General features: G+C 40.4%; 1 protein-coding gene across 5 annotated transcripts in view; it reads left to right on the forward strand.

The window, feature by feature from the left end:
- Positions 1-21,292, forward strand: part of RSPRY1 (ring finger and SPRY domain containing 1) — a 42,299-nt gene extending 21,007 nt beyond the window's left edge. For 4 of the 5 annotated variants that reach the window (XM_065661573.1, XM_065661572.1, XM_065661571.1 and 1 more), the window contains 12 exons: positions 886-998; positions 3,698-3,824; positions 5,718-5,776; positions 6,125-6,191; positions 6,878-7,009; positions 8,262-8,377; positions 9,473-9,616; positions 12,303-12,414; positions 13,614-13,716; positions 15,796-15,948; positions 17,582-17,686; positions 18,693-21,292. In XM_065661573.1, coding sequence (XP_065517645.1) covers positions 886-998; positions 3,698-3,824; positions 5,718-5,776; positions 6,125-6,191; positions 6,878-7,009; positions 8,262-8,377; positions 9,473-9,616; positions 12,303-12,414; positions 13,614-13,716; positions 15,796-15,948; positions 17,582-17,686; positions 18,693-18,789 — 1,328 coding nt within the window. In that variant the 3' untranslated portion in view covers positions 18,790-21,292. Of the gene's footprint in view, positions 1-885; positions 999-3,697; positions 3,825-5,717; positions 5,777-6,124; positions 6,192-6,877; positions 7,010-8,261; positions 8,378-9,472; positions 9,617-12,302; positions 12,415-13,613; positions 13,717-13,793; positions 13,889-15,795; positions 15,949-17,581; positions 17,687-18,692 lie in introns of those variants that run through there. The other variant, XM_065661575.1, reaches the window with a different exon arrangement.
- Positions 21,293-21,400: the final 108 nt, after the last annotated feature.

Consider the following 21,400-nt stretch of genomic DNA (forward strand, 5'->3'; position numbering starts at 1 on the left):
AACTTTGTTACAGTAGGAGAAATTCTCCCATCTCAAGATCTCCAATGAATTTCTGGTTTAGGTGAATTTTTGTCTCTTGGTAGAGTTGGTACTCATCTTAGGAAATATATTTCTAGATCATAATAAATTAATCAACCTGATTAGATATTACAACACTTTAGAAAAATGTTTTTCAGGGGAATGTGCAAACAAAAACTCCAGTGTATTACCCATTTACTTATCACTGTTGAAGGGAGCACTAGGTCTTTTTAACCTCACTCTTACATGCAGACACTTTGAAGGGAACTCCTTTCTTGCAAATCCAAATGTTTACTTTGTTCGTAGTTTAATGTCTTATATGTGAATTATTGTATACTTGCAAATAGAAGCTGTTGTCTACTCATTAAGCAACAAGAGTTGTTCCTTAGGAAAACACGTTTTCTTTAGACCACCAGGCATGGGACAAGCTAATGCAGTTCCTCAGAGGCCCATGTCTTCCCACTTGAGGGAACTTGGGAAGAGTCCTCCAATTCTGTCTGGAAGAAATACTTCGTCAGTGTCATCAGGGATGCAGCATATAACACTTAAGAGTTGACTTTGGACACTGAACTCTTGAGTACTGCAGTGAAATAAAGTGCTTGTCCATACTGGTTCCTTCGTAATACCAGTGGGAGCTCACAGGTGCTCTGGCCTGGGCTAGATTTTTCTCCAAATAAGAGAGGGGTTCACTAGTAGCCAAGCTGCTATAAACTTTTTTCCCTGAATTTAAACTTCTGTTTAAACAACAGAAGAAGAAACAACCCAAACTGTTGGGTTGTTCTTCAATTTATATTTAGGGATGTATTTTGAACACTCCAGGATCACAGTGTTAAGTCTTGAGTGTTACTTCTGTTTTGTGTTTGACAGATGAAGGCTGGTTGGAAGTGGTCCAGTCTTTAATTAGAGTTATTCCATTAGAAGATCCCTTGGGACCAGCTGTTATAACACTTCTGCTTGATGAATGTCCACTGCCAACAAAAGTGAGTCTAAAGCAGATGTATTTATCTGTGGCTGAATTTCAGTTATTCATGGTTGTCACAGTCATGGTAGCTCCTGGGAGGGTTCCACCAGTGATGCAAGACTGTGAGTTGTTCAGAAAGTGGCTGTGACTTTCAATTTTAAGTATTTTGTGGCGACTTGATATATAATTACCACTTCGGGCTAGAAGCTTGGGAAGGGGAGTGGGTGGGTGGACGGGGGGATGGAGGGGGGAGGTGGTGGGGAGATGTGGCCCATGGAGAAAAGCAAGAGGCCTTTGGTCTTTAGCTGTTTTTCTTGCTGTCATCTCCTGCCTCATGGTACGTGCATGCTATGCAGATGCCATAAAAGTAGTCCAAGTTCTGCCTTTTTGTTTTCCAGTTCTGGAAGCTGCACATTTACAAGTCACTACTGAATTTGTTCTTGCCCTGTGCATAAGAAATGCAACAGCAGTGTGTGTTAAGTTAAACACATGAGGTGTTTTTAACTATGAAATATCTAGAGTTTTGGCAAATTGGAATACTTTTCAGTGACCACTGATCTGTTTTTCAGATGAGAGTGTGACCCTAGATGTTTTTACGGCACTGTTGTGGGTGTTTTAGTGGGAGCCTCAAGTTGGTAACTGCTGTTGAATCATAGAGTCACAGAGTGGTTTGGATTGGAAGGGACCTTAAAGCTCATCCAGTTCCAAAACCCTGCCACAGGCAGGGACACCTTCCACTAGACCACAGACTTGCTCAAGGCCCTAAATACCTTTAAATGTGGTGATTGTACAGAGAACCTGTATGCTTGTCATGATGTAATTTCGTCAGAAGATGATGATGCCCTCACTGCAGTTTTCATTTAAGGATCTACTTATGCTGCCAACTCTAGTTGCTCATTGGCATTGTTAGGGATATAAGAAGGTGGTAGCTTTGTCTTGCATAAACGCATGAGTGGCTGGAGAGCTAGTCAAGATCTTTACTACCTCAAGTGGTTTTGTTTCCTCTAGCAAATAGCCTAGAGCCATCTGAGACTTTTGATCAAGTTAAGTATTGTATGATAGCTGTCACATGAACTGCAAAATGATTTTGAAAACGAAGCTATGACTAGAAATTTTGCCTTCTTTGAAAAAGTCAGGCAGTGGAGACACTGAATGTGCCACGAGAAGAGTGGCTTTGTATTTTTTGTTCAGCTGTACAATGTAGTTAGGGATCAAATGTGGTTTTTGAAAGCCACAGGACTTCTATTAACTTTAAGGAGTTAGCTATTAAATAGTTGACCTTAACAAGACAATTGAAATAAGCTGCCTGTTTCTAGGGCACACAGAGCTTTTTATTCCTGTAGAATCTCTTTATGGCACAAGTTGTGGCATCTGCTGGTCACAGGTAGCCTGGTAAAGTGTTTGCTGCTGTTTGTTTTCTTTCTGTTCAGGTTAAGTTAAAGATTTTGTTCTTAAGGGTTTTAGGTCAGTGCTCCATTTCTGTGACAGCTGGAGAACAGCAGCAAGTTGTATTTAATTTTCTGTTATTGTAGGCTATGAAGTCCATGAAGTTAAAATGGCAGTGTAGTAAACTGTTTATTCTATAAAGTCTTTGTTTAACTCAAAATAGTTACTGTGACATTTCTAGTAGTGGCTAAAAGCAGTATCAGTATGTCAAGAACCTAATTTTAGTGAGGCTTTTCCATACCAGGCTTGTGGCTCAGTCGTCCTTTCTCTATTCTTTCCACTTAGTGTCAGTCCTGTTCATCAGTTCTGGATCTGTGGCTTTTCCTTTGAGAACAGAACTACTTTTCAGTGTGATCTCTGTACAGACCTCAGGCCCTAACACAGTAAACTGATTTGAGTGTGGCTCAGCACACAATTCAAAACATCCATACATGTTCAACTTGAGCAGTACTCATTTTTCTCCAAATGGCCTGCTGATGACTTCAATATGAGCAGTTCTTCTATTAGATCTTAGCCTCTTCAATCTGAATTAGCTGAAACTTTCATGAAGTCTGGAAAATTGAGGGGCATTTGGAACTTTGGGGGTGGGGGTTCTCCCTGTGGAGAGCTTGTTCTGGCTCTAGATTAACCCCTAACTACTCTCAAAACAGGGTATTTTATAGATCTGTATCTTGAACCTTATCCATACCATACTGCCTGAATGAAGCAAGTCAAAGCATGGCATTTTAGATGTTACCCTCAGTGGTGACTTGATAAATCAGTGTGACTGCAGAAAGCCATTTATGCTCTCAAGAATACCATTTATGACCTGCAAAGCTGACAGCTTCCTAAATGGATTGTGGGCGCTTTTGTGGGGAGCTTATATCTTCAGTCCTGAATTCTGTACTAAAACTGCCATTTTAGCTTGGAAAAGGTGTGCGGTTTAGGGCACTGGAAACAGAATAGATGGTGTGCCACATGTGCTGGTTGGTAGTTTGTCTTTGTCTACTAGTCTAGTTCTTGCTATAGGTAGGTCAGTTGTGTATGTCCAGAGTGTCCAGAACTGTTGATCACGCTAATGACCAACCTGGTAGTAATTGTAAAGTTATGTTGAACTTTTCTTCCCATTTGGTCTTTATTACATTCTTATCTTTAAAGATAACCATCCTGGCCTGTCTGTGATGTGATGCTGACTTTAGTAATACAGTATAGAAATAATTGGTTATACTATACTGAGTTGGGAGGAAAGCTCTATTTGTCAGTGATGATAAGAGTTCTGATTTTCTTTTTCAGGATGCATTACAGAGGTTAACTGAAATATTAAACTTAAGTGGAGCTGCTGCTTGTCAGGATGCTTGTCACCCTGCCAGACACCGGAATACAACGGCCGTGCTGGGCTGCTTAGCAGAGAAGTTAGCAGGTAAAGCAGTGGGATTCTTCAGGAAACTTGCACTTGGCTCACTGAGGCACCATCTGCTGTAGCACCCACACTGCAAACGAGTTCAGAAACATTGTCCTAGAACTGAATAATGTTTTGCATTGAGGGGAGACCTCATGTGACAATCTACTGTGTGATTAAAACATTGAGTGCTCCCTAGTTTGGGTCTGAATGAGCTATTCACAATCCCACATACTTAAAAAGCTCAAATTGTTCTGATGCATAGTTAGTAATGGCAGATTGTTGTTTCTTTATAGTATATGGCTTCAGCACTGGTCACCAGTCTCTTCTGTGTACCTACTCTGGCTGTGCATGAACTACAGAGGACAAGTAGTTCTTTTGCCAGTGGACAGAAGTATCAAATTAGTAGACTTGTAAGCTGTAGAGAAACAAAACATACTTTTTTTTTCTTTTTTTTTTTTCTTTTTACTTTTTTTTTCTGCTAAACATGTATTGCTCTATTGTAGGTCACAGAAAAGATTTTCTCATCTATGTTACTTGAAAGAAAATTGCTGGTATTCTATTTTAAGGTGTCTTCTCGTATAGAAAGAAATTATATTCCCTGCCATTTCTAGTACCCTGCTGGAAACTAATGATTAAGTTTCCTTCCCACTGATGGTTGGGTTTCTATCTAGCTATTTTGCCTTTTCTGAAAGTGGAAAGGAAAAGGAGCAAAAGTGGTTGTCTGATATCACCTACTGGTTATTAGAAAAATACAGTATTTCTGTCAAAAAAAGTAAAGAAATAGGGCAGGAAGCTTTTTCATACAATAATACTTCTGCCCTGTTATACTAAGTCAAAATGAGATACTCTCTCTACTTTCATCTTAGTGGACAGAGATCTTTATGTGTCAACGTAGGCAGCAAATCTGTTAATGCTGTGTTGGAACCCACTGAAATTTGTTTGAGTTCATAGTTGTCAGATTCCCTTCTACTTCTCTTGATAAAGCAGACAGTATTTCAGGGTTGTTTTTTTAATTGGTTGCTTGCTACGGTGCTGCTGCAAGTTAACTATCAGGTAGGCTACATTAGATGCTCAGTTTTACTTATTTTGGGCTACTGATCAATAGAGCTGGTCTTTATATGTTGATTCTGGAAGTAAAAGGGAGCCAGTCTTTTTTGAAAAGTAATGAGGATGAAAATTCCAAGCAGAGGCTGGTGGAGTCTTTCTTTAAAATCTCGGAAGTATGGCTAGAACTCTGCCCATTTACAGGAGGTAAACTGAATATGTCTGTAATTTGCCAGTAGCTGTGTAATTAAATGTACACCAAATATTTGACTAGAAACAATTATGATTGTTCTACACTGGGACTTCAACCTGCTCAAGCGAGTCCAGAGAAGGCCACAAGAATGCTGTGAGGGCTGGAGCAGCTCTGCTCTGGAGACAGGCTGAGAGAGCTGGGCTGGTTCAGCCTGGGGAAGATAAGGCTCCAAGGAGACCTTAGAGCAGCTCCAGTGCCTAAAGGGTCTACAAGAAACCTGGAGAGGGACTTTAGACTTTTAGGGACAGGATGAGGGACAATGGCTTTAACCTGAGAGAGGAGAGATTGAGATTAGACAGCAGGAGGTGAGGATGGTGAGGTGCTGGCCCAGGTTGCCCAGAGAAGCTGTGACTGTCCCATCCCTGGCAGTGTTCAAGGCCAGGTTGGACAGGGCTTGGAGCAACCTGGTCTAGTGGAAGGTGTCCCTGCCTTGGACATCTTGGGCGTTGGAACTGTATGAGCTTTAAGGTCCATTCTAACACAAACCATTCAGTGATTCTACATTATAGTTCTGCTTTGGTGAAAAGTTCTTTATTTTTTGTCTTATGTTTAAAAGATCTGTGCCATGAAGAGTAGTTCTCCATGAATGTGTTTAACTTTTAATGTTCTTGTAGGTCCTGCAAGCATAGGTTTACTCAGCCCAGGCATATTGGAATATTTACTTCAGAGCCTGGTAAGTGTCTTCCATCTTTTTGTATGCATCCATACATAGCAATTATAATGCATTTTATTGTTGTTATTGTGAAAAGCTAGGGTCATATGTAGTAAATACTGGTTATGTATGTTACAGAAAGTTGAGATTCCAGAGAGTCCCTAGGATCTCCAGCCTTGGAGATAATTAGAAGTTAACAGGACAAGGCACTGAGCAGCCTGATCTCAAACCTGCTCTCCACAGGAGGCTGAACTAGAGGAGCTGTGGAGCTCCCCTTCAAACTAAAGCATTCTGTGACAGACTGACAGGTTTTCCTACCCATCTGTGCTGGGTATTTATTAAATAACTTTTCTTCCTGCCCATGTTTAGAACTTCCAGTCCCATCCGACAGTGATGCTTTTTGCACTAATAGCACTGGAGAAGTTTGCACAAACAAGTAAGTATTAGTCTGATACTGCTCATAACAGCCATACAATGGCTTCTACTGTGTAACTGTCACTTGGGAGCATGAGAGGCTGGGTTGGTGTAAACAAAATATGGAAGAGAAATGTTTGTCCACTTACAGACAAGAAATAGTTATTGCTTTAGTGACATCTCTCTACCCCTACAGACTCTTGAGATATTTGCTGAAACTCAGTGCAGTATTTTCCAGTTGGAAATTGCTATAGAAGGACTTAGGCCATGAGGCCTTTGTCACTGAAATATATATTACAGGTGGAGAACAGCTATGATTAGGTACTCGTAGGCATGAAAAAATACCTATTGCTTTAATGACACCTCACCAACAAACCGTTAAGAGATTTGTGGAAACTCAGTCCTTCCCAGCTTAGAAATTGCTGCATAAAGATTTAGGACATGAGACCTTTGGTATTTGAAAGGAAATAAATGTCTATTAGAGAGATGGAGAACAGCTGTGATATAATAGTCTCTTGATGCAGCTCTGTGCTGAAGAGTGGTATATCTGAGTGCAAAGTTAATGCGTGTCTGCTTGGTGAAAGAATTTCATGCTGTTTGTAATACTGAGATTTTAAGGGGGGGTTCTACTGCATTTGCAGAATGTTGCTGTTTTTAACTGAACTTGTCACCAGTTTATAGCATTTATTCTTTTTGCTGTCATTGCAGGTGAAAATAAAATGACAGTTTCTCAATCATGTATTAGCGACCAACTGATCCTGCTTGAGAAATGGGCAGATAATCCAGACTATTTAAAACGCCAGGTTGGGTTCTGTGCCCAGTGGAGTTTAGACAATCTGTGTAAGTATAAGAAAGGGATGGGTTTATTTAATATTAATCACTTCTCCAAAGAGATGGAGGACTACTTCTGTGTTTGTTTTGTATAAGCACTTACTGTAAATATACCTGACTGCATCTGTAACCACTCTGCTTCAAAAGGGAAAAAAAAAGGGGGGGGGGGGAGAGGGGGTAGGGAAGTGGGCAAACAGATGCAGTGTAATTGCATAGAAAGGAAATTTTGGCAAGGAAAATTTTCGTGAAAGGAAGTGGTTTGAACTCTGCAGGCTGAAGCTGCAATGAAAATTCTTTGCACCGTATTTTCTCTAACCCATGCTTCAGCAGATGTGCTGAATACCTAAGTAGTGAAGCTCTCTCTCTGGAATGGCAGGATTACTGATGTCCTGGTGACCATCGCTAGTGTGGTCACACCCCAGCAGTGCAGTCTCGAAGAATTATTAAAGACTTCTTAAAGTAAAGATACAGTCTTGTGGTCAAAAGTGAAAAAGTGTTTGAGAAAGCACTTGATGGGATCTGTCCTTTAGGATGATGAATAATCATCAGATTTGCTTGTTTAGTTGTAATTTGTGGGGTGCAGCTCTAAAGACCTTGTAGTTTCTAATGCCTTTTGGGTAAATTTGAGTAAAAGGTCTTGTTGGTCTTTAGCTAGCTTATGGAAGGCCAATGTCAGTTGTGTTTAGTAAATATCAGTGTTAAGTGTGTAGCAAGCTTGGGACATCTGAAGTGTCTTAGTTTACAAATCTGAGATCTTACTGTGCATGTGTCAGCAACTTGACACCTGGCAAGATAAATACTTCTGATACTTCCATGTGAAAAGGGGATATAGGGAGAAAGAGCTGCTTTGGCTCTGTTCAAGTTTCTTGCTTTCCCTTTCCTGTCCTTCCCCATGGCCAAAATCTTGTCTGCTGTGGTGAATCAGAAGAACTCTGCCCAGCTTAATATACAAATACAAGTATAAATCCTGAAGCAGTGGCTCCTTGGTATGAACTTGAATGCCTTACAGTTGCCTGTGTGTTTCCTGAAAGTAGAAACTAGACAGTAGGAACTCTAGTCAGAGGTCTAGGTCGTACACTCATGCTTAAAGGATATTTAGCATGCAGTTTTTTGCAAGTGATGCTGTTTTCGTGTTGGCAAAATCTCAATATCTCATTCAGATATGCTAAAAATTAACTGGATCCTAGAAAGATTGATTGCCCAGGTGTGAAATAATTAAAGGATTGCTGCAGCTGTGATTAAAACAAGCCTTCTTTTGCAGTTTTAAAAGAAGGCAGGCAGTTTACATATGAGAAGGTTGACTTGACCAACATTAGGGCTATGCTGAACAGTAATGATGTCAGTGAATACCTGAAGATCTCTCCACATGGATTAGAGGTAGGATATATTTTCATGATTCCAAGCTAAAAACAGCCTGAAGAAAAAGGCAGTTTTAAACTTTTTTTGATTGCTGTTTGCTCCTGTTATTTTCTGGAATGAATCAAAATTCTCTGCTAGCTTTGTTTAGAACCTTTGCTTTGTCAGACAGTCCTAACATTGCTACACTGATCTCAGCTGGAGAAATGTTCACACTAAATACCTGTATCTGTGCCCCAAAACTTAGGAAGAGTGAGGAGGATCCTAGAATCCCAGACTGGTTTGGGTTGAAAGGGGTCTTAAAGCTCACCCAGTTCCAAACCCCTGCCATTGGCAGGGACGCTTTCCACTAGAGCAGGTTGCTCCAAGCCCTGTCCAACCTGGCCTTGAACACTGCCAGGGATGGGGCACCCACAGCTTCTCTGGGCAACCTGTGCCAGGGCCTCACTACCCTCAAAGGGAAGAACTTCTGCCTAAGATCTCATCCCAGTCTCCTCTCTGTCAGATTAAAGTTACTGCCCCTTGTCCTGTCAGTAGAGGCCCTTGTACAAAGTCCCTCTCCAAGGATGCTTAAGAGACAGATGGCTTTTCATGCATTTTGACTAAAATTGTTCATAAAATACAATTCCTATTGTTTGTCCTGTTTAGTCTTGAAAAGCCCATAGCAGCAGGAGTTCTGTCTCAGCCACAAGTCATTTTTTTCGTCCACCCGCCCCCACCTTTTTCTGAGAGCTTGTTTGACTACTTACACGTGGATCTTCATGCATTAACATTCAATGCCTCTTTTGTCTTTCATACCAGGAGTCAGCTAACAACCAGTGACCTCGGTCTTCCTGTCCTGGCTGTCTTAGTGTTTAAATCAACTGTGTCAACTTTCTACTTTTTTTTTTTTTTTTTTTTTATTTCCTTTGTGGCTTACCATTGAACAATTCTCAGTCTTGCCTATTAACGAGTTTGTGACAATGATTGCTATAAAGAGAGGTCACTTTCTGTCTGAAATGCCTCTAAAATTATGTTGCTGTGTTCTTACATGCAAGAAACCTGTTCCAGGGAATAAAAGGGGCTTGTTTGAATGCTAATTTTGTAGAAACTTAATTTTTGGTTTGGTTTTGGTAGGCTCGATGTGATGCCTCATCCTTTGAAAGCGTTAGATGTACATTCTGCGTTGATTCTGGAGTTTGGTACTATGAAGTTACAGTTATTACTTCAGGAGTGATGCAGATAGGATGGGCTACCAGAGACAGCAAATTTCTCAATCATGTGAGTACATGTAATGTCGTCTAGCTGATGATGTAACTTCTGTATTTTCCTACTTACACTTAGGAGCATAGCTCTGGTTATTCTGTGGCAGTACTGAGCATTTGTGCATTTCCTTTGATACGTTTGTGAAGCTTTCTTTTGCTGAACACTGTACAAGAGAAGGCTATGTTTTCACTGACAGACTGAAACTGTTCACATAAGTTGCACGTAGCTGCTAGCAGTGGCAGCATGTTACTGACTTGCTGTTGTCTGGAAGCTTCAGGAAAATTATTTCTTGTGGTTATGTCTCTTGGAAATTCTTTAGATAAGTGGTTGTTGCTGTCTGTTGGTTTTGGGAGTAAACCATTACTCACGCGGAAAAAGCAGATTACATGTGCTTTGCCTTACACAGGTCACCAAGCAGCCATTTGATTACCCTCTTTAACACAAGGGACATATTCATTTCAATATATGGTATCGCTGTGACAGCTTTTTTTTTTTTTTTTTTTTTTTGAGAAAACAAGGATTAAGAAAAGATTAAACCCTTCTTGCCTTTATTCTGGTAATACAGCATAAGTACACTTAATTTATAGTTTGCTTTCCTCTCCCTCTCATCCAGATAACAGTGTCTTATTCTTAATTCTAAGTATTCTTCCTACTATTTTACTTACTTTTATTCTATGTTTTTTTATTTTATTTACTTACTTTTGTTTTATTATTTATTTTACTATTACTTACTATTTTACTTACTTTTAATATCAAGTACTTATTAGCATTAAAGCAAAATGTGCTATGTGCACATGGACGTCCAAGCCTGTAGTCAAAGAATAATCTTGACTGTTAGTAGAGATGTAACTAGGACTTCTTTCTTCGTTAAGTCTTAGTGGTAACTCCGTATGCCTGTTGTAAACTCAGTATGCGTAGCATAATTTACTTCAGTATTTCCATAATACTAAGAAAGTGTAATGACTGCTACCCAAAAAACTTGTCTGCTTCAGCTTAGGGAGGACTTCCCCTATGATCAGCCTTCTGAACTTTAATGGAAGTTCATTCAAGTGCAAGGTAGAATTGTAGTACAGAAAGCGAGTATGGCCAGTCTACCACCACTGAGCACAGTGGAAATACAGTGCTGGGACTTTGAGTTGACATTACTGCTAGCTGAGCTTGAGTGAGAAATGTACCTGTAGCCCTTTATTGTTGTAATTGCATGGCTTTCTGTTCCTACTTGGAATTTAATTTAGGAGAAGAATTATATATTTGACGTAGAGGTAAGCAGTTAAAACTGCTCATTTCTGATTATTATAGAAAAAGTCATTCTGTATAGCTGGGTCAAATGCAGAAGGTAGTAATGAAGATAGACTAAACAGATATATGAGTAAATACTGATGGTGGGGGTATATAAGAGAAATGCATCATGGACATGAAACAAACACCAGTGGGAAGAAACGCAAGGAATGAGAGTAGCTTTTCTCACCAGTCAACTTCCTGTGAGTTCAGTTGTCTTGTTCCATCTCTCCTAGTTATTCATGTAAATAGCATTGTTCTCTACTGGGGTATGACATGTACATCACATCCACGGTCCAGTCCTGCATTTCTAACAGGTTCATACAGACCTGCCCTGAGCACAGGTGTTGTAGATGTTGAGTGTAATGGAAACTGAAATAAAACGTTATGTGTCTGCTTTAGACTGCTAAGAGGCTTAAAAGATTTTTCCCACTTACTGGTAAGGAGCTTGGTGTAGATGCATTTTTCTGTCTGTGCTTCCTGTACAAGGTATGAAAACAGAAAGTGTCACATCTGAGTAGGAGGATTTTTCTCTTGCTACAGCTCATTGGCTAAATGCTGTTTAAACTCATTGGGTGTCTACCTGAAGTACAGGATATTATCTTCTGGTTATCTTGCACATACAGTCATCAGACTAGCCATATGCTCTTTATTTACAGCATGTGTAACAAAAAGACTAGTCCTAAATATGACAGTAAACACCCATTAGCTAGGCTTAGCTTTAATTTGGGACATTGGAGGCTTGTGTAATCAGACACTTTCTAGTTTTTGCACTCCAGACAAACCATGTTGAGCACGAGGAAATTATCTTCCATAGTGCTTTTGGGTTTTCCTACATGACAGGTTTTCTCCCACTATGAAACTTTTAGTTTTGCATTTGTCTCAGACCTTGGTGCTATCACTTGATAACCTCTTCACAAAATGAGGGAGGCTGGCACTGAAAGAGCTACATACAATACGCAACAGATCCAGTGAAGGGACAGTGGGTTTGTTCTCTGTGTGCTGTACATTCTGGTGGTGCTGGGGTATCCTGGGGGGGAAAGGTGCTACAGGTCTGGTAGTGGGATTTCAAGGTTAAGGGGGTGGTTACAGTTCTGTTTGAGTTTTTAAGATGCAAAATGTTAACCTAGTTATTTGGGTACTAGTCTTCTGATTTCGAAATATTTTAATAAACATGACTGATTTGAGCTCAGATAGTGAAAAACTCTTAGGAGATAATGTCCCCTTCCTCCCCACTCCTCACCCCAACAAGTTCTTTTTGATGTGAAAATGAAACTTAAGACTAGGTGGAAAGAATTGTCTTTATGTAGGTGGGGAGAACCCTTCCTGCTCTGGAAGAGTAGTGTAGCTAAATAAAAATACACTTGACCCCTTTCGTGTGAGGACTGCCTGCAGATTGAAATGCTTTACTTTTTCTCTGAAGGAAGGTTATGGCATTGGGGACGATGAATACTCCTGTGCCTACGATGGCTGCCGGCAGCTGATTTGGTATAATGCCAGAAGTAAACCACATTCCCATCCCTGTTGGAAAGAAGGTATTCAGTCCATCTTCTGCTGTAGATCTTACCTGGATTGCTGCACAGGATGTGCAGGTGTCTAAAAAGCAGTTTGTTGATAGGTGCAAACAGAGCAGTTACTGCCCAATCCCGATGATACTGAAAGTTTAATAATTTTTGTGCCTCTACTAGTATTTGCAGTGGTTTAAATGTACAAAGTAGGCACCACACTGTTGCTCCACAGTCTGTTTCAAGAGAACCCATTGGTTAAATGTTTTTGGTTTTTTTTTTAATGGGCAGAGTGCAAATCATAGCACCAACTGACAATGCTGGATGGGACATTTAATCATAAGGCTTCTGTGCAGATGTGTGTAGTCCTACAAAATAGGGTTGAAATGTTCCTTTCTGGGTTGAAAGGGTTATTTTAAAGAAGGGTAAAAAACCCAAACCCTTATCTCTGAATTAGACTTTTGTTTGTTTGTTTGTTTGTTTTAAGGAGGCATTGCACTGTCTTGCTTACTTTAAATTCTTGGATAACTACTTGGACAGTAAAGTTCTGTTCTTGATCTCAGCTTTAAAATCTTGGTAGGAGTCTGCATGCCATGCTTGTGTGATCTGTGCTGCCTTCTCTTCTATTAAAAACTTCTCCCAAGGACAGCTAAATTAAAACACCTCTTAAATAGCACAAGCATGTTAGAAACTTAGATTTTGACAAGTATGTGTTCCGAGGATATTTTTCAACAGGTGTAAACAGCCAGGGAGAGACAGAGTGCAGCTTTTTTCTGCTTTGGAAAATACCCTGCAATACTTTTACAACTGTGTAGTATTAATGCTCTGGCAGACTAAAATATTTTTATTTTTTTATTATTTTCTCCTGTTTTTATCTCTCTCTCTATCATCTCTCTCTCTCTCTCTCTCTATTTCTCTATCATCTGTCATCTCTCTCTGTCATCTCTCTCTATCATCTCTATCATCTGTCATCTGTCATCTATCATCTCTATCAATCATCTCTCTATCATCTCTCTATCATCTATCTGTCATCTATCATCTATCATCTATCATCTGTCTATGTATCATCTATCATCTGTCTTTTTCTGTCAGTGTTTCTTCCCATATACTTCTGCAAACAATTCCTTTTAAGTGAGACAACTCAAAGTGAGATACGTGATACTTAAAACAATGACTGTTTCAGCTGTTGGCATTTTACAACTGAAATCTTTCTTTGCTTTGCATGTAAGGAGACACAATAGGATTTCTACTAGACTTGCACGAAAAGCAAATGATCTTCTATTTAAATGGAAACCAGCTTCCTGCTGAGAAGCAAGTATTTTCATCTGCTATGTAAGTATGTGCTCACTTGGAGGGACAGTGACCTGCGTAATAATTGTTTTAATTACATGAAGTGTTTCCCATTTCAGATGTACATTCATATTTGCTTACTTGAAGCCATCATTAAGCAAGTTTCCCAATTGAAAGTTGCTTAGAAATCAGTGAGAAGGATATAATTTTACAGGTGGGTTTCAGGGTCCAAAGTAAATACTTTGAACTTTCAAAGGTAGGCTCAACTCGATGTTTTCTACTGTCAAGCTAGCACAGCACTGAAATAGAATGCGGTTGGAGCAAAGATGAACGTATTTCTAGTAGTCCTTGAGGAATTTTTTATCTTAAAAAAAAATAACATATATATGTATGTAAAGCCTCAGTCCTGCAAGTGCTGAAGAATGTCTGTTTACTTACTGCTGCTCACTGAGACCAGTTCCTGCAGTAGCATATTGAATATTCATGGGAGGATGTATCTTGGTATCATTACAGAAAGGTGTTAGGCTTATTTTGACAGCTCTGTTAACATTAACACATGGCCAACTCCTGACGCTCATGGAGAAGTTCAGCCTTTTAGTTCTGAAAAGACAAGCTGATGTGATACTTGAGAAAGAAGCTTCTTGTGTAGCTTAAGTAAGCATTACAGTACTACGTAAAGTAATAACACTGAACTAATAATTTCATTCATTTTTTTTTCTCAAAATTGAGTACGAGATGCAAGCAAAGAATAGTTCAGTTTAAAGAGTTGCAGAGTATCTTTTCTCTTCAGCTTGCAGTTCTTCATGTGGATTATGTCATTTGTATACTCACCAGATTCTGTTACTTGATTAGAACTTAAGGTATTACTCAACTTGGGCCCTTTCAGTAAATAAAACTGAAAGAGGTGATAGTTGTGGTGTTTTTACAAGGTGGCTGTGAAGAAAAGATGGCTGTTCTGAGGTAATCCTTCAAGGGCAAGGAGGACCAGACGGGCATTGTGCTAAGAGTGGTCAGACCTGGATTCATCCTGTGCAAGACCCACAAGTGTATGAGAGCTGCAAGCTCTCCAGGTTCCTGCCCGCTCAAGTAAAGCAGAGGGAGTGGTGGATATGGAGGTGTCCCTTGCAGCTGCTAACTGCTCCTCACTGCTCTGCTAAACAGCAGTTGTTTGGAAGAAAAATACTTCTGTCCAGTGCTGAAGGAGGTATCTGAGCTGATCACTGTAAAGAGGATCGGGTTGTAGGCTGTTCAAATGGATGCATCTGCTCTTAGTGTGACTAATGTTAACTAGAGTAAGCAGCCTTTATTGGCTGACTCAGAGTAAATTCAGCTAAACCCTGATAGTAAATTCAGAAGCTGAGAACTAAATAAAGTGAACATATGCATCTGTAACTGGGTATGTTAGAGGCTTTTCTGGCAATTAGCTGTAGAACTGCCTATTGAAGGAACTTGTGTCTTTGTCATGGTTTAAGCCCACCCAGTCATTCAGAACCACACAGCTGCTCACTCACTCCCTGCCCTTCTTCCTCCCCCTGCTGCCAGAGGGATGGAGGGGGGAATGGAAAGAATGTAACTCACATGGGTAGAGATAAGAACAGTCCAGTAACTGAGGTATAACATAAAACCACTACTGCTACCACCAATAATAATAAAGATAAGGGAAATAACAAGGGAAGAGAATATAACCACTCACCACCTGCTGACTGATACCCAGCATGACCTGAGTAGTGATCTAGCCCTTCCAGGTAACTCCCCCCATTTTATATACTTTGCATGACGTGCTGTGGTATGCAATACCCCTTTGACTAGTTTGGGTCAGGTGTCTTCTGTCTGCTTCCTCCCGGCTTCCCCTCCCACCTGGCAGAGCATGAGACTCAAAAAGTCCTTGGTCAGAGTAAACATTACTTAGCAACAACTGAAAACATTGATGTTATCAGCATGGTCCCAGGCTGAAAGTCAAAACCACAGCACTGCACCAGCTAGTAAGAAGGAGAAAAATTACTACTACTGCTCAACCCAGGACACTTTGTTTCAGGGTGTATTTTTGTCTGGTAATAGTAACGTGTCTGGAAAGCTCTCCCATTGTTTGTTATTCTGAAATGTCTGTTCCTCATATTGCAGATCTGGCTTTTTTGCTGCAGCTAGTTTCATGTCCTATCAACAATGTGAGTTCAACTTTGGGGCAAAACCTTTCAAGTACCCACCATCAATGAAATTTAGTACCTTTAATGATTATGCCTTTCTGACAGCAGAAGAGAAGATCATTTTGCCCAGGTAATCTTTTCTATTTTGAGTGTGTTTTCATATGGAGAAATAAAATGCATAGTCTTTATAGTCTTTATAGTTCCAAGTTGCATAGTCTTTATGTTGTATTTGGCAACGCTAATCTTACAGCGTCACACTTCCATAGGTCTCTTTTAGAAAAGGCTCCACTGCAACTTAATGAGAAGGGTAGGAGATACACAGCCAAAATCCATTAAATTACACCAAAAAAACCCCAAAAACCCAGATCAACAGCTAAATTCAAGTGATCTAGTACTGTATAGTAAACTTCTTAGTGAAAGTGCCTCTTGCTGTCTAAGAATTATTAGGTTGGTCAAGGAAGTATAGTCCTAATTAAAAAAAGATGTCTTATTTAAAATTGACCTAATTCATGATGTTGGCAGCATAGAGGTACTGAATGACTGGAAGTCTCTAGGATGTCCTTTTCTGATCCAGATGAAAATGTCTCCATTTGTGAATGACAGTGCTGACAAAGGTTACTCAAATTTAGAAGTACTTTACCTAACCATAAATGAAGCTAGATAAAAACAGGTTTGGATATGTTCTTCCTTAACGTGCCAAATTTCTGGCAGGAATGAAAACTAATGGCTTTTCTGGTTTAGGTCGTTAGTAATGAAATAATTTACTGGAACACAAGCAGTGTACGACAGTACATAGTGTAATCTGGCATACAGTGGACCCCCAGATTTGCCACTTGGATTAAAGCACCGCCTCTAGAGTGGTGCTGAGGTTTGTGGTAAAAAAAAAAATATAAATCTGTTGTTGTTACACTTCCTTAAGTATTAACATTTCATCCAGTTCCAACCCCCTGGAGAGAAACCAGGGAAAACTGGTTTCATGTTGATGCCTGATGAAAAAACTTGGCCTCCTGTGACAGAGCCTGTTTACTATGTGATAGCACTGAAAGACTCCCTTCAAGGTGGGACGCTTGTTCTTTGTTTGCACAAAGATCATCCCTGCTCTACAGCCTGAAGTATTTGGAAACTGTAAACCAATCCTAAATTAAAATATAGCATTGATCTTAAAAGTGATAGGGAATAAAAAAAAATAAATAAATCAAGGGCCTGAGTGGACCCAAGTTATCCATCACAGGACTTAAACTCATGTAGAGTTGTGCAGAATTTAATGTGTCTAGTGTTGGGGTATAGTCTGGGTTAGACACTCATCTTACCATTGAACAGTTTTGATTGTGCAATGTGTGTGTTTCACATCTGAAATGTCTTATTTCATCAAATAGGGATTTTTTTTCCATTTAAGCAACCCAGGGCTGTTGGTTTTATTTTCAATTTCTGTTCTTTTAAACTGTTACATCATTGTAGGGTTTCTGAATTTTGTTGATATTTTGGTTTGTGTGGTTAGTTTGTGATTTTTGTTTTTTTTCCTTAACTCTTGAAAGTACACAGATGCCAAAGAACAATTTATTTTAAGTGTTCAGCTCTCTTTGTCCCCTTCTGACACACCAGAATAGGGAGTGGAAGACTGTTTTGAACATCTCTGGGTGCATTAAGCTTTTTTAGGGGAAAATTATGATTGATGTTTATCAGCAGTAGTGTTGAGTAGCACAGTCAGAATAAGTGTGGATTTATTGTTTTGAGTCAAACTAACGGGGGGCTGTGTCCTTCAGACACAGGCGTCTGGCTTTGTTGAAGCAAGTGAGTATCCGAGAGAACTGCTGCACGCTTTGCTGTGATGAGGTAGCAGACACAGAACTCAGGCCGTGTGGACACAGGTAAAACCTTAAAAACAAACCAGAATCAAAGAAATAAGGAAAATATGTGTGTTTGACATTCAGCTTAGATGAAATCAGATGCAGTCCCTGCTTATCTTGATTGACTCCCAAGAGTAAAGCAAATAACCCCTTTTCTTCCAGATGTGACAGACGGAGCTTAAGCATAGCATCCCTACTATTTCCCTCACTGTACACCTGAGATATAATGCCTAATTACATGTGTCTGGGGCTGGGGAAGTACTGCAGCAATGTACATATGCTATCCCTGGGCTACTGAGTCTTTATTCCCTGGTATAAAAGGTTTATTTAGAAACCTAGAAGAGCTTTAAAGGTCCCTTCCAACCCAAGCCAATCTGATTCCCGCCCCCCTGCCATGGACAGGGACACCTTCCACTAGACCAGTGCCCGCTTAGTACTTGTGTAGTACTGGTGCTGTGAAATCCAGATCACATGAGGAGAGCAGAAAATTCATTATATGCCCAAATACTCATTAAATGTTCAACAAATGGATTGTTTCACGTAGCAAATTTCTCTAAGACATAAAATGGGACAGCAGTGTGAGTAATACGATAACAGCATTTTCCTGCCTTTAAGGAGCCTATTAGGAAATTAATTTAGCTAAGTCCAGTTCCTTAGTGTTTTTATAGCACTTGTGGAAGCAGTCTTACCATGGGTCTGGATGCTGGAAAGTTAAAATGAGGAGTGCCCTCTGTGTGTCCACAAGAAGTGGCAGCAAGCCCCCGCAGGGCACTGGTACTACTGTTCTTTAGATCCAGTGTCCAACCAACAGCACTGGGTCTTTAAGATGCTGAGCAACACGAGCTCCTCTGAAAGCCTGTAGATCCGCAACACCTGACTTGCAATTCCTAATCTCCACTCTGAAAGACTTGAGTGTGTGTGTTTCTAGGAGGCTAACTGAACTGCTTAGTGCTTGAGTTCTGTCTTGTTTTGTTGAGTTTTTCACACTGTAAATGGCAGGATTTAACTGATTTTTCTTCTCCTGCAGTGACCTGTGTATGGAGTGTGCCTTGCAGCTGGAGACCTGCCCTTTGTGTCGACAGGAGATACAAACCCGAGTCAGACAGATCTCTCACATATCATGACACACGTGGAGAAATACCACAGACTTGTTTTCAATTAACTCAAACCAATGCTGAAAGGGGAAAGAATCTCTGACCAATCTTTACATGCATAAAACCATAGCCACAGCCAGATTTCATGCTAACCTGTTATCTGTTAATCTTAAAAATGAAATCTTTAATAAGCTATTTCAAGTTGCCAGCAATGGGAACTGATTTCAAGAATAAGGAGAGCTGGTAGGTCAGTGTGCTATGGCTGTTGGTTCCTCCAAGCAAGACCATAGGAGAGTGTCTCTCTTCTTCCCCCTTTCCTTCTCGCCTGTCACAAGTGCTGAAAAAATTTGCACTGGAAGTACACATACAATGCATTTTAGAAAAGAAGAGCAAATAATTATCTCCTAAACCAGGGCTGTTCTGCCTTGTGCTCGAAAGTCTCTATTTTTGGCAGAAGTCAGTACTAAAAAGAGAATGCCAATGTTTTCCTGTTCAGTGTAGCCTCCTGCTGGTCAGAGACTGTATATTCCGACAGTGGATATCAAACTGCTTGAAGACTTAATCCATACACAGAGTGATTTGAAAAGACAGTGTGGAGACCAGAGAGAAACTCACATTTTAATAACCTGGTGATTCCAAAGAATGTTCTAATTTGTCTTTAAACGTTAAATGATTGTTGGTATTTTCAGGTTTCTGATGCTTTTAACTTTAGTACCCACATTTTTTTGTAAGGATATAATTTTCAGGAGGTATTCTTAACTAATTGTAACATTGGACTGGAATTAATTTGATATTCTGAGTATTTTTTAAGATATCATCAAACATCTTTTTTTTTAATCAGTGTTGGCTTATAAAGTTACTCACTTTGGAAATGTTGAGCTATCTTAAAAGATTAGAGGAGAATTTGGGGCCAGTTTATTTTAAAAAATGTTATTTGGACAGGAAGTTGGGTCTTTAAAAATGCACCTTGCTTGCCACATGTCAGCCCTGCTCTGAGCACATTCGGGGCCACACTTCATGTTTTTGATAGGGATCACTCGCTGGGAATCTCTGCTCCAGTTCACACACTTGTGACGTTTATATGTTAAGAATGCATTTCAGCAGGCAGCTCTTAAGTGTTTTACTAGGTTCCTAGAAGGAATTGGGGTTCACAGCTGGTGTCAGTGATGTAGCACAAAACCTGGTGGAGTTATGCTTCTTGGCAGTGATTCAACAGCAGAGTATGTGGCAGTGAATTCTCATGCTGCGATGTATCTTATCTTTAAAATCACTTATCTTTATTGTACTGTCAAGTAGTAACACAGCAGAGCTGAGGCTGCTTTTTCCTCTGAGCACTTTTGCTTCCTACTAACTTAAATAGAGCAAAGAGGTCTGCATGCAGGTACCAGTCAAGCTCCCTGTTTCACCTGCTGCCTTTGCTAATGCAAGGGTGCTGAATTTCATCCAGAGATACACATTAGGAAGGGGAAAAAAAAAATAAGGAAAAAAGTGTTTCTCTTGAACCTCTGGAGTACAATGTGTGAATTAGGACAGTTCTGTCCATCATTTTTTTCTTGTTGACTTTTTTCCAAATATAGACTGAATCCAAAACTGGAGTGCTGGTTAGTCTTTTTGCTAAAATGAGAATTCTCTTCTGCCTAGAAATGCCTATTTTGATTAGTCAGACTGGCAAATCTGTGCTGCAGGGACCTTATTTCCTTGCTGACCACACTTTACAAGGGTTTGCTGTAATCCATATTGCCGGTGGGGGCTGAGTCCCTCTCTGCTCGCTGCTGAATGCGCAAGTGTGAACACCATCACTGCCATGAGGATGTCAGGATTTCAGAACCACTTGAAGTTTTTCAGTGCTTCCAAACGCAATGATAGGTTTTTATACCTAAGGTACGAAGATACAAATCATGCTTTACGGAAGAAGTGGGACAGACCCATTTTGAACTCTGCCTTAATTGATTTTAGGAACTTCAGGGCTTTGGTTTCCCTGGCCAGGATTAACTGAGGAAAAATTTTCAGAAGGACAGAAGTGCCTAGGACTCCACATTCCGATCAACTGCTGTATGAGATTAAGCATTTAAGGCCCAGGTCCACAATGGCTTCTAGATGCCTGGTGTCCCCTTGAAATGGAGGTGACTGAAGAGCCTCGCTGCCTCTGTGGACACGGGACTAAGTGCCTGCATACTTTGTTGGAAAGATGGGAATGCTTTGAAAATTTTGCCCCAGATCGTCTTCCATGTAGCTGGTGCTGGGCAGAGAAAGCCAGTGGAGATGGGAGGAGGGAGCTGTGTCCCAGAGAACTGTCCTGTTCATTTCACAAACAGAAAGACTGCACCACTCGGCTGGCTTTCTGCTGGAATTCACTATGGGAGTGTCTTTGTAAAGCTCGATCCTCCACTACTGCGGCACTCTACCGCTCGGTCCCTGCGCGCTCCAAAAGCTCTGGGACTGGGAGGGGAGGTGGTGGTGGCTCTGTAGGCACTCAGGAAGGGAGAGAAATTGTAGTGAAGTCGTCCATTCAACAATAAAGTCGTGAAAGCCATTTGCTGTTCTTGAATTCTTTGCTGCTGTAAGGTGCCGGGCTTCCAACCGCTGTGGTGCTGGAAGGTGATGCAGGCAGCCCTGGCACACGAAGCTGGCTCTCAGGCAA

The sequence above is a fragment of the Lathamus discolor genome, chromosome Z, assembly GCF_037157495.1.
Source record: "Lathamus discolor isolate bLatDis1 chromosome Z, bLatDis1.hap1, whole genome shotgun sequence".
Taxonomy (NCBI): Eukaryota; Metazoa; Chordata; class Aves; order Psittaciformes; family Psittacidae; genus Lathamus; species Lathamus discolor.